At 48.7% G+C, this 26,970-nt stretch overlaps 1 protein-coding gene across 1 annotated transcript in view; it reads left to right on the forward strand.

Annotated features, from left to right (window-relative positions):
• The window catches only part of Wnk2 (WNK lysine deficient protein kinase 2), a 106,486-nt gene that overhangs the window by 14,073 nt on the left and 65,443 nt on the right, over positions 1-26,970 (forward strand). The window contains 1 exon segment of the mRNA XM_052156862.1: positions 26,681-26,853. Coding sequence (XP_052012822.1) covers positions 26,681-26,853 — 173 coding nt within the window.

The following is a 26,970-nucleotide window of genomic DNA, read 5'->3' on the forward strand; positions in this document are numbered from 1 at the left end:
TGGAAAACACATGGCAATGAAGGGGAGTGAGAAAGGACAGGAACATATGTCACTGTCCCCTCACCCTCGGGGCAGGGAGTTTCAGAAGCCCTGTGATCCCCAAGCCTTTGGCACAATGTCAGGGGCTGGCCAAGTGCCACGGCAGTCAGGTCATGGCTGAGTGAGGTAGCTTCAGCTGCTGAGAGACTGTTGGGTTAAGAAAGCATGCTGGGAACTTCTGTCTGCTGAGCCCATGTGGGCGCCTTTGTCTCCAAAGAGCCAAGGTCCACTGGTACAGTGCTTGGAGGGGGAAGAAAGTCCCCCTTTGCTTGCTGGCCTGCTTTGCTGGCCCATTGGATGTGGCAGGTGTGGTGGGTGGGTGGGTGGAGGCAATGCTGCATTTACAGGTAGCCTGATGTGGGTGAAACTGGGAGGTATTCACTGAAACACCATCAGAGGTTTAAGATTTGTTCTGAGGTTCCTACACTGTTTGCTCATCTTTGGTGGAGTTGGGGACAGGTGTGGAGGGGGTCCATAGCCTGTTCTTCTGGGTTTACTAGTTTTTTGTAAGTTCAAGATGAAATTGAATGACAGGGACTGGGGCTTTAACTGAGATGATAGAGTATTGGGCTAGCGCCCAAGAAGTCCTGGGCTCAGTCCCTAGCGTGGACTAAACCAGGTGTGGTGTTGTGTACACCTGTAATCCTAGCATTCAAGAAGCGGAAACAGATGGGTCAGCAGTTCAAGGTCATTCCTGGCTGCACGATGAGTATGGGGCCAACCTAGGATACACAAGACCCCGAGGGCACCCCTGTCCCTCAAGTGGTGTCTTAGGATGGTCTTCGTTAGAAGAGAAGGGACTTGTGTGCCAGACTGGAGAGCAAGTGCTGTAGGAAACTTTGGGGGAGGTGCCCCTTTTTGAGTGCTCTCTGTAAGCTGCTCACGGCCTTGCCACGTCCCTTGTGTGGCAGAACTCACGGGAGCAGGGCCAGAGTGCCTGGCCAGCTGGCTGATAGCCCTGGGTACCTTCTCCTGATGATTCGGACCTAAGCCCCAGGTGAGGTGTTAGCCGAGGCCCTGAGATAGCAGCCTCCTGGAATCTCCCCTTTTTCCTCCCAGGTCTGCCTGCACCTCTTTGTCTACTGCCCCCCTCTTCCCCAGCTCTGTCTCCTCTCGCCCCAGGAAGAGCCTGTGAGGTTCACTTCTGGCCTGTCTGAAATGGCCTGTCAGCCTCTGTAAATATTTGATGACCGCAGTGATAGAAAGACAAAGACCTACTCTGTTCCCTGCCGGGGAGTGAGATGGTGACATTGGAACGTTCCAGCCTCTCTGGCTGCTTCCCTGATGGCTTGCGGATGGTTTTCAGGCAGGTTCTTTGTGTCTATTCACCCCAGGCTGGAGCAGAGCCCCTCTGCCTGCCAGTGGCGGCTACCAGCTTCCCACCTGGAGTGCTTACTGGGTGGTGAGAGACTAAGCCTGGCTCAGGGTCTCATCCTTCTGACTTCCTAGCCTTGGCCATTGGGCTAGGTTTAGGGAAAGAGGTAGTGACCCAAGTATAGCACAAGCTTTTGGCAATATACAGGGGCCCGGATGCCTTGCTCCATGGCTTGTTTTGGACTCCTGTATGGCTGTGTGTGTGGACAACCCTGCTGGGTCATGTGTGTCCAATTGCACGTATATATCCTCTGCTTGGCTTGCTTAGGAACAGTCCTGCCCTGGGGGTGCTTCTGTAGGAATGAGGAGCTCTTTGAGGAAGCTTTATAGAGGGGCCACCTGTCCCATGGGCCCGGGGATATGTGTGTTTGGGAGGAGCAGGAACTACCTGGGGGCCCTGGGGCTCTGACAGGAGGGTGAACATTTGCACGGCTGATGGCCTTTAGACAAAGGCCTTTGCGTGTTTTCTCTCATCTGCGGGTGGGGCTGTGGCAGGCTTCCTGGTGGAGGCTGAATCACGAGGGTCAGAGCTAGGACTGCGAATGGCCACTGCAGCCAGCAAGTCTTCCCGGCTCAGCAGGAAGGCTTTCTGGGGTTTGGGGGACATCAGGGTACATGCCCGCTGTTCTAGGTAGGCCCTCACAGTTGGAGGGGGTGCTGCAGTTCTGCAAGATGAGTGGTGTTAGGGCTTATGGTGGGGATAGCTCTTGGCTGGCCTGCCTTTGTGGGGTTCCTGTGGAGACTGAGCCCTTGTCACCAAGAACTATGTCTGATGGCATTTGTCAAATGGTTCAAGTTGGTGTTCAAATGGCAACTGTCAGGTCCATGTCCTGGTGCACTGTACTAGCGTGGACGCTGAGGCTTGAGTTTCCAGCCTGGTCATAGGGCAGCAGTGTTCCTGGTGGACAGGCTGGTACAGGGCTTCCATCTGACTCAGACGGGAAGCCTAGAGTGTCCTTTGCTAACTTAGCTCCCTGAGGACTCAGGGTGCTACATAAACGCAGGGGCAGTCCAGTTTGCTCAGCTCTGGGGGCCTGGCACCGGGAACCTGTAAGAGCAAGGTAACCTCCCAGGAAACAGGCACCTTCCTTGAGCCTCAGGCCTGAGTGTAGCAGAGAAGATGACAGTGGCTTGTGGTGTGTGCTCTGTGACATGGGCTGGGAGGCTCTGTCTCCTGTTCTAATGTGACAGCACATCAGGGCCTAGAGAATGCCACCAGGAGGGCACGGTATACATCAGGTATGTCTGGCTAGAGTAGCAGGGCTGCAGGCTAAGGCTGTGGAAGGCTTAGCCTGCCTTCCCCAGCTCTCCCAGGGCTGCAGCGCAGGTCAGGCCAGGCTAGGCCAGGCTTGGTGGGTAAGGGAACAGGGCTGTGTGAGAGAAGCCTGACCTGAAGTGTGCTGACAGGCCATTGTCCCGGCCTCTCATCCCCAGATCCTCTCTCCCTCCTGCCACTTGGCCATCAGATTCAGCGCTGAGCCAATTTCCCCACGGCTCCATTAGCAGATCATTTATAGTGATGTCTAGGAGATAGATAGGAGCTGTGGCTGAGGGGGCTTTGTGGGGACCATTCTTGCCAGGGACAGGGAAGGGGATGCGTCTCAGTATGTTATGCAGACTGGCCACTGTGCCCTTTGGTCTTACCAGGGTGAGGGAAGGGCAGCTGTGATCAATGATGGGGTGGGCTAAACCCCCCGTCAGAAGACCAGATGATTAAGGCTGTCTGTTGGGCTCTGCCTAGAACCCTTGTCACTTGGAGAGACTGCCTGGGGGCTAGCCTCCTCTGTTCTCATTCTCCAGCTCCCAGGCCATACAGTGCCCTCTCCGGCCCCTTCAGCTTGGAGTCCAGGCCTCTCCCAGCCCTGTCAACCCTCCTGGTTGTCCCTCTATTTCCCTAACTGCTCTGGCCAGCCCTTCTCTGTCCCTCTGTAGTCTCCTCTCTGTTCCTCTGGCCCTCCCTGCGGCCTGTCTGGAGCCTGGTCTCCATAGCAACAGTTGCTGCTGTGGAAGCTGGCGCCCGCTGAGTCTCATCCCGTGGGGAGGTATTTTTGGCACTGCTGAGGGATTTTATTTTATCTTTGGTGTTGACTTTTACTCTTAGTGCCGCAGAGCTGGGCCAGTGCTGGAGAAGCCTTGATTTGGGGACACCTGGTCCCGGGGCCCTTTCCTGGCACCTGTGAAGGCCTGGCTCCAAGGTTGATAGGGATATATTGTGGAGAACAGGTCTTGGGCCCCAGATAGGCCAGAGGACCTTGGCAACGCTAGAAATGGGTGCATACTGGTGAAAAGGGGTGCTGAGTAGTTCTGATCCCTGGAGTGACAACAGCTTTGGCTGAATGGTGTTGGGGCTCATGGTGGGGACAACTCATGGGGGGGACCCATGATAAGAACACAGTGCTGTGAAGAATGACATTCTGCATGGAAGGCTGGTCTCAGAGCTGCTCTGATGCCTTCCTGCTCTTTTGCAGGCTGCTATGGTAGGCACGATCTTTGTGGTACTGATGTTTCTCCTCTAGCAAGAGGTCATTTCTGCAAATCAGGACTGCTCCGTTGAGATCCTGGTAATGGGGGACTTTTGACAGATAGACCAAGAAGAGAATGCATGTCATGTGATACCTTTGAGCTGACAGCAAGTGACTGCAGTGTATGTAGGCCAAGGGACCTGGGCTAGGTGGTACCAGCTTGGTTCTCCTCATCTGAGATGCTAGTGGATGTGGACTGCTCAGCTCTGACTCTTGGTGTGTCATGAGATTGATGGTCTCTCAATCAACGGTGACTGATAGGGATAGGTGCGGCATGTCCTACAAGGTCCTAGGTGGGTGCATGCCTGCTCCTCCTGGGAAGCTGGCCCAGATCATAGTCCACTGTGCTGCTATGCCCTGTGGGTTAGCCCCTGGTTAGAAGGTAGACAAAAGGGACTGTGCCTCATAGAGAGATATGAAGAGTCCCTACCAGGGCCCACTTTGCCCCACCCTTCCTCTTCTCGCTGGGAGATGTATGTGGCAGCAGCTGACTGTTGCAGAAGCCTGGGAGGAAAGGACTGGGGGCTGAAGTGAGCTGTGCTGTGGCTGTCAGACCTAGGAAGGACCTCTTAGGCCTCTCTATGTCTGCTTCTGCTAGAATGGAGTCTACAGAGTTGATCATAGTGCCCACTCAGTCTTTGCCAGGCCTTCCCTGGACTTGAGAGGTTCTTCATATGTGGATTGTCCAGACCAGGAATCCTAGGCACATGGGGAGCTGAGGGCCTGGGTACCAAATTACTACTACTGAGGGCAGCTTCAAACAGATGAGAAAATACAAGGACTTCTGATTACAGAGTGGTGGGCTCAGCCTGCCTTTGCCCGCCATTCCTCTGTAGGGAAGGGATTCCCCAGCTAAGCACCCTCAAGAGGCATGTCTCCTGCCTTTCCCAACCCATTCAGTGTGAAGCAGGTGCTCAGCCTATGCTCACGGCAGATGAGGCCAGCCCCTCCTCCTCAGCTCCTCCAGGAGTATCCTGACAGGTGGCGGAAACTTAGGGAGAGGCAGTCACGCTTCGCAGAAATGGCAGTTCTCTCCAGTGAGTATATTGGTGCAAACCCGAAGCCATTTATAGAGCAGATGCCAAAGGGAGCACTTCAGGAATTAAACTCCATGGTAACCTTGCCGTGGAAATGAAAATAGTCTCGCTGTAAACAGCCCGCTGCTGCCTGGGTCGTGGCCCGGGTCTGCTGGAGGATGCCTGCTCTCCATGCTCACCAGCGGCTGTCTTAGATTTCACCAAGCTCTGTAGATGGTGGATAATTGGGAAGACGTGGGAGGATCCCTGTGCATTCAGGCAAGTCAGCCGTGGCTTTGGTTTTGTCTGTGAAGCCCACATTGCCCATTTGTGCCTGCTCCCTGACTCCCCATCCAGGGGCATCATGAGGGTCCCACGACCCTCTTTCAGTTCTCTGCTGGGTCCTCCTGCGCGTCCTGTTCCTTCTGCTACTTCTAAGTAACACTGCAGGGATAATTCCCGGACAAGGCACTGACCAGCATGGTGCCTGCTGGCTTCCCTGATGAGCCAGGAGCTGCTGGTCCCAGGTGAGTGCGTGCTCTGGTGGCGTCTATGTCTCTGTCCCAGTGTCCACTGCTAGGATGGGCATTTTCTCCTGCAAGTGACATTTTTGTGCTGACATGACTTGATGCTTTATAATTTTCTGAGAAATACTTTTGAAGAAATGGTAGAAGAAATATATTGTCCTATTTTAACCAAATCTTAACCAAAGATTTGGTTTTACTACAAAGGGAAAATTGTAGTTATGGTTGAGGAGATGGTGATGTAATCTGATGTGTAGCGTGTAACCCAGGATTGCAGTCAGACGTGTGCTGTTGTATGTTGTGTGACATGAAAGGTGTTGTGATGTGACATAGAGTGGAAGCATGTGACATGTTATGTTTGAGCCTCTTAAATGGGGTAGTAGCCTCATGTAGAGTCATGTGACTGACTGTCAGGGACTGGGAAAATTTGGCAACAATAAAAGGTTTCTGAACATGAAGTGACAAAAAAAAAATTCAATTCAAAATCAAACGTGTAAGGAGTCCCAGGAGCCCTGAGCCATCTATCAGGTGGCTTTGCACCATGCGTGCCTTCATGCTGGGAGATAAGCCGTGCCTGAGATCCCTGCTTCAGAACTGTGGTCGTGAGCTGCAGTGCTTTTCCTATGGTACTAAGTCTTTTACTCTCACAGGGACAAAATGTCCTCAGGCTACAGGAGACCCTGCCACACAGAAAAACCAAAACAAAACAAGCAAATAAGAAAAAAATGCTGTTTGAGTTACTGACAGGAGTTTCACAAAAACTGTTCAATGTATTTTGGCTTCAGAATGGGATTGAATTTCTAGCGGTTTCTGAAAGGGCTTTAAACATACTCCTGCCGTGCTGGCACTACGGATTTATGGGAACCGGAATCCTCAGCACTGATTATTTTAATTAATTAATTGATTAATATCCCAAACTCTGTTCTCCCTCCCAGTACCCCCTCCGAGAGTCTCCCCTCCTATCTCCACTCTCCTTCTCCTCTGAAAAGTGGGTCCCGCTGGGTATCCCCTCACCCTGGTGCATCAAGTCTATGCCAGATTAGGTGTGTCCTCTCCCACTGAGGCCAGACAAGGCAGCCACGGGGACTGTGCCGCACACCGTCTACATATGGTCTTGTTCCAGCCCATGTTCATGAAACATGAAAGGAGTTTTTCTCAGTCACTCTCTGCCTTATTTCTTAGACAAGGCCACTCACTGCACCTTGAGCTAACTGATTGGGGTAGGCTGTCCAGTGATCTCTGGGACTTGTTACTGGTCCCCAGCACTGGTATAGCAGGTACAACCACCTGGACCATCTCCCTGTCCTCCAAAGAGTTGCTTTAAAATACAATGTTTATGATTTATTCTCAGTAAATGTAAACCTTAGATCTGTAGATTTATATATATATATATATATATATATATATATATATATATATATATATATATATATATATATATATATATATATATATATTCCTGTGTTCCTAGGGTCACATAACAGTTTCTTCGGCAGAAATGGGTTGAGAAGCCCTGGTATATAAATAGGCCATGAGGTGTGAGTTGTATGTGTGATGTGTGTATAGAATAGAACTTGGGATGGTAGCAGGCTGTGGAGGCTCCAAAATGTGCAGCTGCCTAGTGTTCTAGAACTTCCGTTTGCTGGTTTTGGGAAATTTCAAGGAGAGGAGGTGCTGGGGTCTAGGTGCTGATCTGTTCTGTGTTTGCCTGAGGTTAGGGAGGGGATTAGCTAGTCTCCCGAGGCTCCCAATCCCCTCCCACTCGCTTTCTTACTCTCCCAGTCACCCACTCACTCACTAGTCAGTCACTCATTCATTTACTATGCATTCATTCCCTTCAATCACTTATTCTTCTACCCATTCGCTCATTCACCATTCATTTATTACGCATCCATTCCCTCCATTCACTTATTCATCTATTCATTCATTCATTCATTCATTCACCTGTGCATACATCTGTTCATTCACTCACTTTGTCTTCCATATTTCCATCTATCACTATTTAGTTCATCTGTTCGCTCAGTCATGTCTTCCTCATATGCCATTCTCTTTCTCAGCCGCTTCTTTGCCATTTGGTCACCCGCCTTGTCCATTCTTTCCCCCATCATGCCTTGCTCTTCACTGCCTCCTTCACTCAGCGTTTCTTCACTCAGTGACTCGGTTTATCTCATGCTTCAGTTCACATACATCTGAAGCACAGCACGGCAGGAGTGCTTCAAAGCCCTTTCAGAAACTATTGGAAATGCTATCCCGTTCTGAAGCCAAAATTCATTGAGCAGTTTTTGTGAAACTCATGCCAATAATTCAAATAGCAATTTTTTTGTTTGTCTGTTTTATTTTCCCATGTGGCAGGGTCTCCTGTATGTAGGCTGAGGACATTTTTGTCCCTATGATAGTAAAAGATGTAGTACCATAGAAAAAGCAGTGCAGCTCACGACCACAGTTTGAACCCAGGATTTCAGTTGTTGAGAGACACCCCAAGACCCTTTAGGGGATGACATTCATTCATTGGGTTTGGCATGACATTCCTGTCTAATGGGTCTCAGGAATTGAGAATGTGGGCCCAACAGCAGCAGCGCCAGGTCTCAGAGGGACAGGCCTGTGCTGACAGTGTGTCCTGTGCGTATGGCCACTGTCTTGTCCTTTACACCCACTGCTGGCCTCTGGCTGTGACATTCCAGTCAGGAACAGTCTTCTGGGCCTCCTAGAATGAGGTGTACACAGGACTCTGGACTGTACATACGCGCGCACGGTGCAGACACCTGAGTGTGCTTGCAGGAGCTTGGGTTCTGACTTGACGCCTGCTGTTGTTGAGTTTGTCTGAATCTAATTTCCTAAAGTAGGACCAGCGTGAGCTTGCCTCAAGGGCTGAACCTTGAGGGCAGAGGTCCTATCAGCAAGTCACCTGTGGGCCCACGGCATTCATAACTGTCCCATCATTCATAACTTTCAGTAACTGAGTAAAGTTAGAGGCACAGGGGAAGGGTCATTTGAGGGAGAAGGAGAGTTCCCCAAACCCAGATCTTTCCAACACGCAGTCACGGCATGTCTAGCTCCCAGATCTCAGGATGTGAAATGTCCTAGCAGAAGGAGAACAGCATCTTGCAGAGTCTCAGATCCAGTTGGAGGGAGGGCGGGAGGCCGTCTTCACCCAAATACCAACCTCCTTCCAGGAAGGGACGTTAGTGGAGCATAGCTCTGTGCAGTTGCTCTCCTTCTCGAGGAGGGAATCTTGCACTAGCTTTCCAGAGAGGCTAGAACAGTCTTGTATTTCTGCCTCAGGCAGACTCTGGGGAAGGCAAGTGCTGAAGCTCTTAGGACAGCAGGGTAATTGGCATGGTGGCCGTGTGGGGCGGTGCTGATTTCATCTTCTCATTCATTGTGTCTGTGCCATTTGGGGGTCATTACTTCATTACAAGCTTGCACACACTTGCAGCGGCGATCCTCACAACCATTTCATCTTCACAGGCGTGGCGCCCTTTAATTAAACGAGCAGTTCCTGGGGCTCTGGGCTCTGGGAAGTTTTGAGTTTGCACTTTTACTTTGTTGTATATCTGTCGATGAGTTTTCTTTTTTCTTCATTCTTGCTCTCATTCTCTCTTTCTCTTTTTCACTTTCTTTTCCCAGTTATACTGGACATGTACTGCATTTCCAAGGCTTGGTAGAAACTCATACTTTCCAGGCAACACAAGCATTGTATGACTGCTCTACTCTGCTTTTTTTTTTTGGAATATTATTAGGTAATTTAACCCCCCATCTGTTTTTTTATTATGTTTTTAATGTGTGCCCATACAAGTGTGTGCACACGTGTAAACATTTGTGTGGAAGCCAGAAGTCAACCTTGGGTCTCATTCCTGCATTCCTCGGGAGCCATCTTGGTGTGTGTGTTGGATATGCACGTGTGTGCAGGCGTGTGTGTCAGGTGTTGTGTCTACATGCAGAGGCCGGAGAAGTATGTCTGGTATTCTGCTCTGTCATTCTCTTTCTTATTCCCTTCAATGGGGTCTCTCCCTCAGCCTGGTGCTCAGCTGTCAGCCAGTAAACCTTAGTGATCTTCCTGCCTTTGCCCCTCATAGTGCTGGATCCAAGCATGTGCGTGGCCACACGTGTCTCTTTTGACACAGGTCCCAGGGATCCCAACTCAGCTCTATAGGCTTGGGTAGCAAGTACTCTTACCTGCTGTCCTCTCCTCTCCTCTCCTCTCCTCTCCTCTCCCCTCCCCTCCCCTCACCTCCCCTCCCCTCCTCTCCTCTCCTCTCCTCTCCTCTCCCCTCCCCTCCCCTCCCCTCCCCTCCCCTCCCCTCCTCTCCTCTCCCCTCCCCTCCCCTCCCCTCCCCTTCCCTCCCTTTTCCTCTCTTCTCCTCCCCTCTCCTCCCCTCCCCTCCCCTCCCCTCCCCTCCCCTCTCTCCTCTCCTCTCCTCTCCTCTCTTCTCCTCCCCTCTCCTCCCCTCTCCTCCCCTCCCCCACCCTCTCCTAATGACTGAGACTCTCTCTTTAGCCCAGAACTTGAAATGCAGAGTAGGCTGGCTGGTCAAGGAGCCTGAGAGCTCTGCCTGTCTCCGCCTCCCCACTGTCGGAGAGGACCCAAGTGTGCTACTTCCCTGGCTTTTAGATTTTACATGGTTCCTGTTCTGTTTGTTCTTTGACAACTTCATGCACATACATGATGCATCCTTACCACCCTCACCCCACCTTCCCTTGTCTTCTCTCCATGACAGCCCCTTCCCAGATTTATAGCTTGTTATGTCACCTGGATTTTTCACGTGGGTTCTGGTGATAGAACTCAGGACCTCATACTCACACTTACCACCTAAGCCACCCCTCATCCTGCTGCTGTGCACAACTGTCTTCTATCTCGCATGACATTATTGTCCCAGTACTGGTTGCATATGTCTAATGCGTGTATCCTTTCCTTTGCTTTCTAACATTTCCTCTGGTTCCAGCTGTAGTCACAGCTGGACTTTTGTCCTTTACCTAGAGGTCTCTCTTTGTATTCACTTTAGTATCTGTTTGTCAGGAATGTCTGTGTCTAAAAGCATCTTTATTCTTGATTTTTTCCTGGTTTGTAATGATGGTTAGCAGTTGCCTTTTCTCCAAACCCTTTGCAAGATGCTGTGCAGACCATTTTCAATGGTTTCCCCTGAGGTCAGCTGCCCCTCTTCTGGTGTCTCCTTTGAAGGTCGTAGATATCTTGCCTCCCAATTTATTTGCTATTTAAACAAAAATATTTAAAATAATGTGCATACACGTGTATTTTGTGCTCGAGGGGACAAGCAGCTGCTGAGAGACAGTTCCAGTTCCCTGGATCTGTGAGCCACTTGACCTGGATGCTGGGGACTGAGAGTTCTTTGCAAGGGGCAGTAGGTACCCCTCCTCCTTGCTATTTTAAGATTATGCCTTTGTGTCTGAGCTTTTTTTTTTTTTAATTTTAAATATGTTGTGCTCGGGTGTAATATTCTTTTTATTTAGTCTGCTTGGGGCTTATACTTTTTTTTTTAATCTATGGATTTTTTTAAAATTGAAGGGCATTGATTTTACATATTCCTTTGGTTTCATTTCTACTTCCAGACACCCATTTACAAGTATGGTGGACATTTCTTAGTGTCTTCTGTGTTGTTTGTTATTTCCTTTCTGTCTAGATATCAATCTATGTATTTTGTTTATATGTGGTGTGTGCTTATGTGTACGCAGGCTCATGTCTGTGCATGCATGTGTGGAGACCTGAATTCATGCTGCATCGAGTCTTCCTCTATTACCCCTCTCTCCTTATACAGTGACTCTGGGTTTCCCATTGGATCTTGGATTCTCTGTTTTAGCTCTGGTGCCTTAGTTAAGGTTTCTATTGCTGTGAAGAGACACCATGACCACGGCAACTCTTACAAAGAAAAACATTTAATTGGAGCTGGCTTACAGTTCAGAGGTTGAACCCCTTATCGTCATGGCAGACATGGTGTTAGAGACATAGCTGAGAGTTCTACATCTGGATCCATGGGCAGCAGGTGGAGAGAGGAAGTGAGCCTGGCTTGAGCATCTGAGACCTCAAAGGCCATCCTCATGACATACTTTCTCCAAAAGGGCAACACCTCCTGTTGGTGCCACTTCCTTTGAGTCTATGGGAGTCATTTTTATTCAAACCACATCTGGATAGCCAGCTTGCTCTGGGGGAGGGGGTCCCCAGTCTCTTGTTTCTCACACTCTGGGATTATAGGCAGGTCACTATGCCCACCAACTTTTACGTGGGATCTGGGGAATCCAAACTCTGCTCTCCATGACCTTGTGGAGTCCACACTTTACCGACTGAGCCATGGCCTCAGTCCTGATCTTGTATTTTCTATGACTGCCTTCCAGTTTGCTAGACCTACCCTCATCTATATCTATGTCAAACCTATACATTGAGTTCCTCATTTCAGTGTTTAGCTCTAGATTTTTATATTCTTATTCTACAGGTCTTAGTTCTGATGAAATGATTCATCTTCTGGCCACACTAATCCCATATATGCAGGTAAACCAGTCAACCAACCAACCAACCAACCAACCATACATACATTCATACATACATATGCATGCACATGCACACATGCATACTCATCATAGTTTATAGCAGTGCCTGGGGAGACCAGATGAGGGTACTGGGTATCTTGGAACTGTAGTTAAAGATGGTTGTGAGCCACTGTGTGGGCGCTGGGAATCAAAGTCCAGTCATCTAGAAGAGCAGTCCAGGCTCTTTACTACTGAGCCATCCCTCCAGCTGCTAACATGGTTCTTTTAAAGTCCGTGTCCAATATTCAGCATTGTTGTTACTGTTTTTTTCTTCTCATTCTTGTCAGTCAGTCTTATTCTTCTGTCTGGACATTTGTTATTGGCATATTTAAAAGCTGTGGATGAACTAATTACAGCTGTGGATGATCTGTCCCCCATACCCCTCTTGTTGAGGGATATGCATCCCTCTCTTGTATCCCAGGCTGGCCCTGTACTTTTTGGTAGCCAAGGATTGCTTTAAGCTCTTGATACCCTTGCTTCTACCTCCAAGGTGCTGGGATTGCTAGCCTGTCCCACAGACCTGATGACTTTATCTTTCACAGAGATCTCCTTTTGCTTCTTGAGGCAGTTAGAATAAGGCCCATGTCTCTACCACTCTGCCTGCATCTTAGGAGTGTATCTGGATGAGAGGGACACCCTGGGTGTTCATGCTCAGAGCATAGCTACTCAGAGATCCAGCATGAAGCCATTGAGTCTTGGGTCCTTGCAGCCTGACCCCCAAGGCCATCTTAGATATTGGTAGGGTCATTCAGACCTCTTAGGGACTTGAGAGGGGAGAGAATGTAGCACAGCCAACTTCATTCTGGGGGTGTTAATGAGCAGGGTTCGTTAAACTTGGTATATTTGTTACCCTGGATGCATGGATGGATAAAATAGATCTATGAATCAAATATAATAACTTATAAAGAAATCTATTTTAAAACAAATCTTTGGCATGCCTATAATTTTGCCATTCATCAAAGACAAAAATCAAACAACACACTAATGAAATGGAGGTGCTTGTTTATTTTTACATCAATAATTAAATCTTGGTGAATATTTGATACTGCTGGACACAGAGCACCTCAACTCTCCCCAGACATGATCAATACTATGTCTTTATAATTGTCAATACTGAGTACACTATTTACATAAATAAGTAGCACAAAATTGTAGAAATATGTCTATGGCCTTTTTTCAGAAATTGTTAGAAATTCTGTCTTAGCCCCAGCCAGAGTTCAATGAATGATATTAAGGTTTTTTTTTTATTATTTCTCTTATTTTTGAAATTATAATTACATTCTTGTTGGCAGGTTTGCTACCTGCCTCAATGGTTTATGAAAGACATTTATCTATCGTCTTTATATTTTGATGGGTCTTAAATAGTTCAATAGGTGGGCCATTGTCTGATCTCTGTGTGGTTAATCCACTTCCTGCCAGTAATTCTGAGTTATTATTTATTAGGTTTTATATTCTCTCTTAGCCATTTTGGACACAGAGGGCTGTTTAACTGGGCTGTACTTTGGGTCACACGCTTCTGGCTCCTTCACACGGTGGCCACACCTCTCTGGCTACACTCTGCTCAGACATGGTGTCGCTCCTCTCCTCCGCCTCTCCAGATATGACAGATCTCTCCTCTTTCTTTCTCTCTCCTGGTCTCAAGCCCAGGAATCTCTAAAATCTCACCTCTGTCTGTCCCTCTCAGCTATTGGCTATTGATATTTTTATTTACCAGTCAGAACCAGTTAGAGACAGGTTCCCAAAAACTATGTATAGGCATTCAAATAAACAGTCTTAGAGACCAAAATTAACATTAAAATATAAACAACACTAGGCAAAACCCACTACATTCTCCTGTGTTCCGATCCTTGGTCTCTTTCAAATCATGGGCTCTATTTTTTATCAGTTATTGTTACATGCATAGATGTTTATGTATACGCATACATATTCCTAACTGCTACCTGCTCAGTCTGTATGTTATTTGTGTGTGTGTTTTCAGGGCTGAGCATTTGGCATAGGATACCCGATGGGTTTGTTCCTCCCTGGGGAGGACCACTCTTTTCCACTCCGCATTCCTAAGTTGCCTCTAGTTCTTTGTGTAGGGTTGAGGTCCCCCTTAGGGTCTCCCCTCGCCCCCATCAATGTTGGGCACATGTCTTCTTGTCCTTATTCAGCTCCTGTTTTGTCATTCATGTTGGTGACACTTTATGGGTGAGGCTCCTAACTTTGTAACAAGATACAATCTCACAGCGAACCCCCTTATCTTCTGGCTCTTATAGTCTTGATTTAAAAAAAAAAAAGGATTGTAAGCCAGCAACTAAAACAGAAATTTTAAAATCAAACATTCTTAGCACAACACAATCCAAAGGGATGCTATTTTGACAGTGCTTATATGCTGAGGGATGACGGAAAATATTTAGTCTTTATTTTCCATAATTAGACCATTGCGTTTCTATAAGAGCAGAACATTGTGTGTGTGTAGTGAAAACACTGCAGTTCACAGCACAGAGGAGTCTGTTACCTGCGCACAGAACTTGCTGGCACGACAGCAGACTCAGTGCTTTGTGCTCATGCCGTGCATTCAGGGTCAAGGCTGCAGTGGAGTCTTGTGATTTAACACCAGCAAATGCTGTCGGAAACACCACAGATTCGCTGTGCATTTGCTTTTGAATCTGTGTGCGGTTGCTGCATTTTCATAAGCCTTTTAAATTTTACTTTCCCATTTTAAATTTTTATTTATTATTGTCATGTGTGTGTGTGTACGTGCGGGTGTGTGTGTATGAGTATGTGTTAAGTTCAGTGCTGGCACACGTGTACCAGAGTGGGTGTGGAGGTCAGAAGACAACTTTGAGGAATTCATTCTCTTCTTCCACTGTGGGGTTCCAGGGATCGAACTTAGGACACCATGCTTATACGGCAAGCACTTTGACTTGCTGAGCCATCTTGCTGACCCTCATAATCCTTTCTGCTGTGGCCAGATTTCTGTTTCCTCCATTCATCTTCAGTTATCCTATTTAGGGTTGTAACACACAATTTAAGAAGCAGGTCTTGGGGCTAGAGAGATGGCTCGGCGGTTAAAAGCACTGACTGCTCTTCTAAAGGTCCTGAGTTCAAATCCCAGCAACCACATGGTGGCTTACAACCATCTGTTACGAGATCTGATAATCACTCCTGGAGTGTCTGAAGATAGCTACCGTGTACTTACATGTAATAAATAAATAAATCTTTAAAAGAAAAAAAGGAGCAGGTCTTGGAGTACTGAGCCAGAAATGGACTTGATACAGCGACACACACATTTCCCAGCCCTCTTGAGTGCTCTGGCCATCAGCTAGTGTACAATGGAGGGGTTTTACGGTCTAGGAGGGGGGCACCACATCTTTCAGTGGAGTGTTAAGACCCCATTGCTACTCACCCTGGGATGCCCTCAAGTGTTGGACCTGATAGAAGGATGCAGCATCTGCCTGGTAAGCTAGGCTGCCAGAGCTCAACCCTCAAGGGAGCGGGCAGTCCTGCCAGCCTGGCATCCCACACTGACTGAGCAGAATTCCACAGCCTCACCCTGAGGGAGCTGCCCTTGCTGACTGAGCTGTGTTAATCCTGCTGACCCGTGGCCATGATGCTGTCCAAATCTATCTTTAGGTGACCTCGCAGGGCAGAGGCTCTGAGGTAGAGCCTACCCTTTCTAGAAATCAGATATGTGGTATGGTCAGCTTGAGGGGGACTGGAGCCTTCAGGTATTCAGGGAGGTGCAGGATGGGCCTCAGGAGGCCTTTCCAGGGCAGGGGGATTCTGTGAGCTTTCTGGCTTGTATGTGCTCTGAAGCTCCCTCTTTATGACCTTCTAGTTTAGAAAGTATCCAAGGCTTCCAAGGCGCTTCTCTACATGAAAGCAAAGCTGATATTTCTTTAAGAAAATTCAAGTAGCTGGGCAGTCGTGGCGCACACGTGTGATCCCAGCACTTGGGAGGCACAGGCAGGCAGGTGGATCTCTTGAGTTCAAGGCCAGCCTGGTCTACAGAGTGAGTGCCAGGACAGCCAGGGCTACACAGAGAAACTGCATCTCAAAAGCTGGGGGTGGGTGGTGGGAGGGGAAGAAAAGAAAAAGAAAAGCAAGGTCTGTTTCCACAACTGGCCTTCCTCCATGGTGGCCCTCCTCTGTGATGGCCCCCTTTCACAGCTGTCCTCCACTGTGACCTCCCTCTATAGGTGGCCTACACTCATAGCATCAGCCTCTGTTGTCAGCTGTTGTCCTCAGTGGGGGCTTCAGTCAGGGCCTGGATGATTTACAGCTGGCATTCAGGATGAAACAGCCAGGCCCACTTCCAGTCCAGCTTTGGAGAGCACCCAGCCTCAGCCTGGGATCAGAGTGAGGTCAGAGGTCAACGCCCTCAATCCCATACTCACAATAGCCTGGGTAGGAAGGGTCCCTAGGGATTCCTTCGGGGAGGTGGGAGACGTGTGTCCCTTTCATTTGAAGGCAGGTGCTCTGGGATAGGTGATTTCCAAAGAGGTGGCTTTTTGCCACCAAACATGATCCCTCCAAAGGCGATGAGGTCATCTGTTGCCACCAAGCATGAATTGCTTATGTCCACTTACACCCTGGTCCCCAGCGGTACACACACTGCAGGTGGGGCCAGCTGTTGCTCTGGAGGGTCTGAGGTAGCTCTGGGTGGCAGTGGGACTTACATTCCCTTAATACTCCATCTCACAATAGCGCACGGTGTAGTGAACACTCGTGCAGCAGTGATGTGTTCTTCTTGAAAGAGTGGAGGGAGGATAGCAGAGTCACCCTCTTCCCTTCTGCTGACGGGTTTGCCACTCCTAAGCCCGCTCTAGGCTTTCTGCCTGCAATTATCACCAATGATGCCGGTCGCTGGGAAGGTGGCCAGGTGGCATTGCTCAGGGGTGAGGCGTGGGCTGTGGCTTAGATCCTTTGGGGCCACCACAGGCTGCAGAGGTGGCCCGTGGATGCTATCTTAAGGAGTGGAAGAGGCTGCCTGTGAGCATTCTCTAGTCACCCCCCCCCAACCCCAGGTTGTAGGTTGACTCTGTAAACTGTAACACTTCTACCTGGAAATGAAACGCCTCACACTCTGCACGCAGCTCCACCCACTGTTCCTGGCATGTCCTTCTGTTTCTTTGCACAGCTGCTCTGTCCTATCTGACGCAGCTGGGAGCAGGTGTGCAAGCTCCCCACTGACATCCCGGCCCCTCTTCCTCCCCCCCAAAGTGGCCCCAACCCAGCTAGCACCAAGCTCTTCCTGGATGTGGTCACTGCCCATCACTTGGTATTGAGGGGACTGGGCTAAAGGGTCTTTGTTATCCCATCTCCCTCCAGGACAGGACCCTCAGTCCTGAGGTCCTGACTACGGGGCTGAGGGACTCCATTGTTTAAGGTAGTTGTCAGCGGGGCCAGGTCTTTTGGGTTTCTTTGGTGAGCGAGAAACCTGGTCCACAGCCTGTGGGTTACACTTAGGTGTATTCTATTGGATGGGGGCTTTGACCTAACAGAGGGTACACCATGATGATGTATATTGTATGCCTTTAAAGAAGACGGTGAGTCTCTAGAATTCTGGTCCACTCCTAGGCTAACACCTCACCCTCCTTTGACAAAGTATGCGCTAGCATTTAGGTGCAAGCTGTAGGCTAGCATCTGTTGTCTGATACTCAGAGGACAAAGGGTGGTTAGCTTCTCTACCTGCTCTGTCCGGTGTGGCCTCAACCACTCACATGACCATTTTAGAAGGTCACAGTGACATGAGAGACAGGCTGGCTTCGGGCATTGTGGCTATCACTCAGACACACTGGGATGCCCAAGTGGGTAGCATCCTGTAAGATATACAGGTAGGAGGTGTCGCCCAAGACCCTCTAGCCTCCCTCTGATCTCTTTCCCACAGTCAGTCAGGTAACACCTAAAGGTTGCTTCTCCCTTCAAGGGCTGCTTATAGATCTATTGAAAATCTCCCTTCCTCTCCTGTACCACCATGTCTCCATAGTGATCCCAGCCTGCTTATGGGATGGAGACTGTATGGAGTGGTATGCAGAGGGACCCTTTGCTTACAGGAACCTCCCCAGGTGGCACTTGTGAGGAAAAAGGCCTGGTTATCTATTTGGTCTCTGTGCGGCCTGAGACTACTAGAGAAGTTTAGTGAGGTCAGCCATGCCTGTTTGCGTCCTGAAGAGGCTCATGTCTCCCATCACTTTGAGGCCTAGCAATTGGTCCAGGCAACCCACGGCTTCATCCCTGTACCACGTCATGGGCCAGGCCTCAGAAGAGCTCCGTGTCTGGACCACCGTCTGCCTTGCGCCATCCCCTGCTAACTTTCCTTCTCCTGGTCTTTATGTGAACTTCCCTTTGCTTCCATGCTAGATGGTAACAGGTCTGCTGGTCTCCACAATGATTCTCTCTGCCCTGGGACAACTTTATTTTGGTAGATGGTGGCTTCCTGAAATCCAAGCCCTAGAGTGGGGAGGGGAGGGTGTGCAGAGCCTGTCCTCAAACCGCTCCGCTCATGACGAGGGTGGGACTTCCTGCCTGATGGATGGGGTGCCTGCTGGTCCTGATGGACGCTGTGGGAACGCAGGATCCAGGTCTCACAAGTGCTGGGAGGACTATGAAGCCCCCCTGCCCCCCGTGGCTTCACTTCGTTGTCTTTTACTGATGGAGTGGAGACCTTCCCAGAGTCCATGGACATACACCAGACTTACCCAGGCCCAGATTCTCTCCTGAGGTAATTAAAATCCCCCCAGAGGTGCCTCGTGCAGCTGCCAAAAAGCTCCCCACGGTGCAGAGAAGGCACATTTTCAGTAAAATTTATTTCCTGTTCTGGTCACCTGTGCATTATTAATTCCTAGTGGTTACCAGGTTCTGGAGAAGCATGTTAGGTCTCAGAATCTTAGGTACACAAGGATTTTATTTAAAGGACTGCATCTCAGAATCTGCTGGGGAGGACTAGGGGACTTTGGTCTCTGTGTGGCCTGAGACTACTAGAGAAGATACAGTCTCAGAAGGGACTGAGAGCCACCTCTACATTGTCTTGGCTTGCAGAAGAAGTCAGACTTCAAATGCAACTGAAGTGGGAGGTAACCTTGCAAATGGACTTTGTTGTGAAGTGGCTGGTGGGGAAGCTGATGTGTGACACTTGGATCCTATAGGAGACATTTACAATTGAGAGAGAGTTGATATTCCCAGAATGTTAGAAATAGGAGAGGGAACCTTAAAGCCATCCCTGATATCTAAACTTCGGGGGTTATGCTAGCCTGAACCAGTAAGTCATGTAAAATAATTAAGCCCTGATAAGTTGACATTTTGATGTTTATATTCAAAATTAACTCTGCAGTATGAATTGCTTCTCTTTGGTGAGGGCACCATATCTTTCGGTCCATGACTGAGAGTCCTAGGGTCAGGAGCTTGGCCTTGAGAGAGCAGGGCCTCAAGCCATCTGACACCCGTCATTCTCTCTCTGCCCCTATCCATTCCCTTCTAAAGAAGACGGCATTATCTTCAAAGGCGGCGAGGCGCCGGACTTTCCAGTACACATTTCAGCCTCAGATCACTGAACGTCTTGGTGTTGTTGACAAAGAAGGCTAGGTAGGGCATGTGCCCGCTGGTGACTTCCCTGAGTCCTGAACCCTCAATCTGAGCACATGCTTGGACTCATAAGGTGGGCAGTGGGACACAGCATTGATGACTGCTATCTCTTTCAGAAACAGACTCTAGGTATGTGTCATCCGCTGCCTGGATTTCCAGGCCACATCTTTATCCACTGTTTCTATTTGGTAGCCGTGGGGAACACGTTGACCTCAATGGCAATATCTTTTCTTAAACACAGATCGGGAGGTACGCCCTGGTTGCTTGGCGATACATATGACTGTTGCCAGGGTGATGTTAAGAGGGACCGGGGTTCTCCCTTGCGGCTGGTGTAAGAGGGAATGAAACCAGGAGCTTTCTCTGCTGGTCACAGGGGTACCACGTCTAGCCAACCTGTGGGAGCCTGAAACCAGCTTCCAGAGCCGTCCACAAGCTGACATCCACTGCCGTCCAGGGCTTGCCTCCAGCCTGCTTGCATTATACCTGTGTGGTCTCATTTCGTTATGTCTTCCCAGAAGCCTCTTCCTGCAGGGATACCAGCCCTGTCTGTGTCTTGCATAGAGTGGGGAATCAGTTCTCCCAGGCTGGCTGCAGAGAGGGTTCTGTTGCAGTTGGGTGCCCAGCTGGCCATGCCCACTTGCTCCTTCAGCCTTATTTTTTTGGCTCAGTGGGCAATTGTGTGTTTACTCTCTTGTCTGTTGGTGACTTTCCCCTAAGGTTTCTTGCTTGCCTAGCCCCTGAAGCAGACCTTGTAGGACACCGTGGCTTCGCTCTCACAGACATTGTGTCCTGTACACCTGTCCAGCCCACAGACTTCCAGGTCGCACGCCTTCACTTGTCCTTTGCTGTGGGAGGAAGAGTATGTACCCACACCAGTAGTGACAGTGGACCTGACTCAGCCCCTAGGAACCTGAGGTTGGAGGGAAGGCTTCTTTTCCAGGACAGTGTGGAACATTCAGGGACACTGAACCGTTCTGGAATACCGAGGTGCTTCAGAAGGTGAGGGGACAGAAGAGAAGGTATGCAGTTGCAGCTCTGTGCTACCTGACCAGATACCTGCTGGCCCCAGAATGATGCCACCATTGGGTATACACACATGAGGGGGGTGAATCTTTGGGCTCTTCCAGGGACCTATAACCCCATTCTGACTAACTAGTTGGAGCCCAGACTCGGCCTAGTCTCCCTTCATAGGATAGCTCCAGAGTCCAGAACCTGTTTTTGCTTTAAAAAAAAAAGTATTTAGGGGCTAAAGAGTTGGCTTAGCAGCTAAGAGCACTTATTGTTCATGCAAAGGACCCTGTCAATTCCCAAGAACCACATAATAATATTGGGTTCATAACCATCTGTAATTCCAGTTCCTGGGGGGGGGGCGTTCCAACAGCCCCCTCTGACCTCAGCAGGTAGCAGGCATGCATATAGTACATGGACATACATGCAAAGCAAAATACCTATATATGTAAAATAAAAAATTTAAAAAACCACTGTACTGGGTTACATTTTCATGAAAGTACATGGTATGCTTTCAGTGTATTTCTCCATACTTCCTTTCCCTTGTGGGCACCACCCTCGCTTCCCAGTGGTTCCCTTTGTTCTCCTGGAAAGTTTTACTTCTCCTTTTGTGTAACCTGTATGTACATGGCTTTATGTATTTGCATAAAACTCAAGCACCCACAGATGAGAGCAAACCTGTAATACTGTCTTTCCTCGAAGACATCGTTCTCTTGCTATGACTATACCAATTATATCCGTTTTCTACACATAACATATCTTCATTCTTTATGGCTTTGAAAACAATCCTGTGGTGTTTCTTTGGTTTGACTCAGACCACAAGCCCATCCTCTGGAAAGAAGCTTGCACCAGCTGCCAGTGTTAGCCAGCACCTTGCCACCATGCCTGAGTGTGGTGGTTCTCCCCCTCTTGCAATCCTCAGAAGGCATACTTCTCTTCCCTTGCTGTAGAAAGACACTGCTCTCTTGCAACGCATCCCTCTTGGGCCTGACTCCCTCAGCCATTGCCCACTGGGGCTGTTGTGATGGTGCTGTGGCCCTGGGCTGCCACAGGGGTGGCTACCTGCAGACACTTGTACTTTCTAGGCAGCAACTCTTGACTTTTTTCTTTTGTTGAGAGAGGGTTTCTCTGTGCAGTCCTGGCTGTCCTGGAACTTGCTCTATAGACCAGACTGGCCTCAAACTTGCAGAGATCTGCCTGCCTCTGCTGCCACCATTCAATGGCCTCTGACTTTCTTCATACCAAATGCACCCTCTAGTGTGTGTCTCCATGTCACCCTGAAGCATGGGTTAAGCCCATCAGGAACAGGTTATCTGATCACCTGGGTTGTCAGACCTGAGCACTCCTGAATGGCCCTCTCCCCACATTGGAGGCTGCCATTTTGTCTCCCCTTTGCATGATCAGCAAATGGCGGGGCAACGGATGAGGATAACTTGGATAATCTAGTGAGGGGAGGGCCGTGCTCCAAAGAGCATGATCTTAAATGACCAAGGAACATGGCACCTTGGTAAAAAGTCCTGGTGGCATGGAATGTATTATAATATCTCTGCCCCATTTTCTGTCTCACTCCTAGAGGCACTACAGCTAACAACTTATGACTTTGGTGTCTTTAATATAGCACCTTTAGCTACTTGGCATCATTAGTACTGGGCCACACACTGGGTTAGATAACTATCAACACATGATTGTATGCACATGTGAACATGAGGGTGCATGCATACACACACAAGCATGCATGCATGCACACATACATGCACACACACATATGCACACACACACATGCACTCACATGGGGAAGGCAATACTGGACCATAGCTTATGCAAGGCACCTTCTTGCACGATCTATTTATGTTAGTTTTGTTATTTACATCTTGGCCATTGCACTGTGAGCCATACACTGCTATTGGTCGATGGTGAATATTATAAAATAACTTAGGCTTTAATGGTGCTCTGAGGCTTCTCTCAAGTCACTAACTAGGCCCATGGGAAGGGAATTGGAGACAGTATTGCTGCCTGCCCTGAGAAGGCTTTGTGGGGAAAGCTGAGCTGGCCCAGCAGCCATCTTCTCAGCTGCTTCATCAGTGACCCCAAAAATCAGTTTAGCTTTGTTCCTTATGTGTGTGTGGTTTACGCTCATGTGTCTGTGTGTAGCTACATGTACCTCTGTAGAGCCTAGAGGCGGATGTCTGGAGTCCTGTTCTACCACTCTGTACTTACTCACTTGAGATAGGATCTCTCTCTGAACTTGAAGCTAGACTGATGGCCAAGCAAGCCTTTCAACCCTTCCACAGCACTATGTGTAGGGGGTCCTAGATGCACACAACCACACCTGGCCTTTATGTGGATGCTGGGGATTCAAAGTCATGCTTTCACAACAAGCTCTCTTGCCTGCTAAGCTGTTTCCCCAACCCTGACACATCCATTTCTGTTTGCAGTAGGCTCACTTCATCTAGAGGGCTTGAAAAGTTCCTACTTCCCATGTAGGAACCTTTGAGTTCCTACATGTGGGAATATGAATCTCATCAGCCTGGAGAGGTGTGCATTTTGGCTGGGTATAGAATTCTTAGTCGGCACTTTGAGTTGAGTTCCTACATGTGGGAACATGAGTCTCATCAGCCTAGAGTGGTGTGCATTATTTGGCTGAGTATAGAATTCTTAGTCGGCACTTTGAGGATGCTGCTGCCCTCCCCAAAGCCAATATCGCTGATTACCCTCACTGCCTCCTGAGCCATTTCTTTACAGATAGGAAATCCTTTCAGACCTCAGGATTCTGAAGTTTCACTGGGACAGATCTGAAGGGCAGGTCAGTTTTCATTACTGACCTGACTTCAGCAGGTCTTTTCATCCTAAGACATTCTCATTTTAATCCAGGGAAATGCTATTCTGCTGTGTATATTTAGAGTCACGGTTACATAGTTGTTTGTCTTCCAGGTAGTTTTCCCAATCAATCAATCAATCTCTCTCTCTCTCTCTCTCTCTCTCTCTCTCTCTCTCTCTCTCTCTCTCTCTCTCTCCCCTCCTTTAGACTTATTTTTTGTTACATTTTAAAAATTGAAGTATAATTTATAAACACTGAAATATGTATCTTAAAACATTCAAGTTGGGGCTGGGGAGATGGCTCAGTTGTTGAATCACTGGCTGAGGAAGCATTAGTTTATACCTGAAGCATTGTGGGTAAGTGAACTGGGTAGGTGGCACAGCCTGCTTTTAATCCCAGAGGAAGAGGCAGAGAATCCAGGGAGCAAACTGCTTAGCTAGACCAGGGAAATCAGTGAGTTCTGGGTCTAAGCGAGATCCTGCCTTGGTATATAAGGTGAAGAGTAACTCTGGTGCTCACACAGGGAGAGGCTGGCAGATCTCTGTGAGTGTGAGGCCAGTCAGAGCATCAGAGAGACCCTGTCTCACTCTCCTGTAGCCCCCAAAGAAATAAAATATGAATCTCAAGCTTTCATACACTTATAGGCTTGAACACATGCACACACACTAAACAAGTTTACATTGTACACACATACACACACACACACACACTTACTTGGATTGGGCTATGGCTGTAGCTGAGTGGTAGGGCATGTGAGAAGCAAGTATAAGGCCTGGGATTCAACCCCCAGTTCTTCCAAACTAACAAAAAACATTCTTCACCGCCCCACCCCCCACTCCAGACCTCTGCACACCAGATTCTCAGTTCCAGATCTTGCCCGCACCAGAGGCAGCCACTGTTCTGAAGTTGACCCTTTTGTTATTAGTAGGTCTAATAACAGTTCCCAATCATAGTGGGTTCCCACCAGTCACATGTTTATACCTGGCTTCCTTAATTCAGACTGGGGATTCACGCAGAATAGGTTTTAATCAAGAGGGATTTTTGGTTGTTGTTGTTGTCATTGTTGTTGCTTTTGTTTTTCCTTCTAGTTGCTGAGGTATATACTGTTTTTGTGGGTGTAGCGACAGTGTTTCTGTTTACTGGCATGGGATCCGTCAGCTGGCATTAGGTGGGGCTGTGGTGGAGCCAGCCACTCTTGTGTCATCTTTTGAGGACTTGTGTTTCTTTTCTGTCTGTGAATCTTCTCTTTGAGGGGAATGATGGGACCCAGAGCTTGCAGGAAGCTGCTAAGGGATCTTGGCCATTTTCCCAAATTGTCTGGTGAAGTGTCTGTCTGTCTGTCTGCATCATCTGTGGATGCTGTCTTTCCATTCAGGGGCCAAGTCCTTTGTCAGATGTATAGATTGGGAATGGTTTCTCCCAGTGTGTAGCTTTACTTTCATTATCTTAGGCAAACAATAATTTTAATGAGTGGGACATGTTACCATTTTACTGTCTAGATTAGAGATTAACTCATTTGTACTCAGTGTTTCACTGGATGATGGAATATGTTTACATATTAAACAAAGCCAGCTCAGCTTTCAAAGTTTGTAAGAACTAATTTCTGGGTGTTTTCTTTTAGAATAGAAGTTTGCTCTTGATTAGGCAGGTACACATCTTGGGTCTTCATGGGAAGAACATTAATTATCTGTTTTGAAGTCTCTGAATGATTGTCTTTCTAATACTGCTTACACTTATGATTTCTCTTGGTTGTTTGGTCTTGTTGATGATAGCTACTATCCCACTGATGAGCAGAGGGTCAAATGAGGGTCTGTGTTATAGGGCAGGGGTCTGACCTAAATGGGTGTGACTGATTTCTTAACATGGTAACTCTTGTCATGACCCTATGGGCCACTGCTTCTGTTGGATTCTAGCTTGTCATAGTGTGGGGCCTTCTAAAAGGGTCCTCAGGGTCTTTGCTTATATTTCCTTTCAGCTCTGATCTCTCCTGGATCTATCTCAAACCATCTGTTTCCTGTCTCCTAGAATTCCTCTGACTTTCTGTGTTCTGGGTTCAGTTGTGTTAACAGTTTCCTTTGCGAATATAAACACCTGTCTAGTCACTCTCCTGTGGCTCTGGGGTGTGTGGTAGGGGAGGCAGGACTGGAAGGTGACTCACTCCCCACTGAGGTGGAGCTGAGAAGGGTTCTCTATGCTTATAGAATGGGGGGAGGTCACCCCAGGGACCATGGCTGTGGCATCTCATGAGAAGAACTTAGAAGCACAGTGCAGAGATTGGGGGCATGGGAGTTCTTTGGGTTTGTTTTGAGTGCTTCAGGATAAGAATCCATGGATGGATTTGGGAAAGGGGGTGATAGTGAGGGTCTAGGTAGGTTTCCAGGGTTAATAAGGCAGGAGCTAGGACAGAGGGCACACAACTTGAAAGTTTCAAGATAGCAACTAGGTTTTCTTTTTAATTTGAGACAGGCTCTCATATAGCCCAGGCTGACCTCCAACTCGATATATAACTCAAAACAACCTTGAACTTCTGATCCTTCTGCTGCTACCTCCCAAGTGCTGTGTGGGCCGCCAGGCCTTGCTCACTGAGTACTGAGGATTGAAGCCAAGGCTTTGTGCATGGCGGACAAGCACTATTTGCAATGAGCTACATCCCTAGACCCACAGTGATGTTTGTTTACTGCTCTGCTATAAATTTTGGGACAGCAGATTAGTTCTGCCACCAGGCCAAGCACAGCAGCCCAAAGCCGGGCGAAGCATGCTTCTTTCTGCTCCGAGGGCTGGGCTGCCTGCTCTCAGGAGTGCCTTTGCCAAGATGGCCCTTCGGGTTTCTGGCACTGCAGTCCGATGGGTCTTGAGCACCTCCCCGTACTGTGTATGCTTTAGAAGTAAGCTGGCGTTTCATCCCTTTAACGAATACTCTGAAATGAATGATCTCTGAGGGAGCAGAGGCCTCTGAGGTATTTTAAAGGAAAAAGTATAAGAGCTCGCTGAGCTGCACGGGGTGTGAGCTGCTCCTGGATTCTCGGAGCAACTTCTTACAGAGGGCCCCAGGCAGGGGCTGCATCTGGGGTTGTGGGGCCCAAGGGGTTAACTGTGGTACACCATTTGTCACTGTGGGCAGAAAGGAAGGGTAGATTCTGCTATGTGTCACTGCTGGGGACTACCTGCCCCCCCCCCCCAGACTTCTCCTGCTGCACTCCCCTGGAAGAAGGGAGGGTGGCTGGCAGGTCCCGGGCACCGCCCACCCAGTGTGCCTTTCTCTGGCTCCAGGACCGGAAGCTCACCAAGCTTGAAAGGCAGCGGTTCAAAGAGGAGGCGGAGATGCTGAAAGGTCTACAGCATCCCAACATTGTGCGCTTCTATGACTTCTGGGAGTCCAGTGCCAAGGGCAAGCGGTGTATTGTGCTTGTGACGGAGCTGATGACCTCGGGGACACTGAAGACGTAAGTGCTGCACACGTGTGGGCTGGGGGTAGCCTTGGGTAATAGGTGTTGGAATGCTTGGGTCAACCTGGCTGGTGTCTGTGATCTCGTGTCTATTCAGTAGTGTTTCTTTGAGTC

The sequence above is a fragment of the Apodemus sylvaticus genome, chromosome 14 (assembly GCF_947179515.1).
Source record: "Apodemus sylvaticus chromosome 14, mApoSyl1.1, whole genome shotgun sequence".
NCBI lineage: Eukaryota > Metazoa > Chordata > Mammalia > Rodentia > Muridae > Apodemus > Apodemus sylvaticus.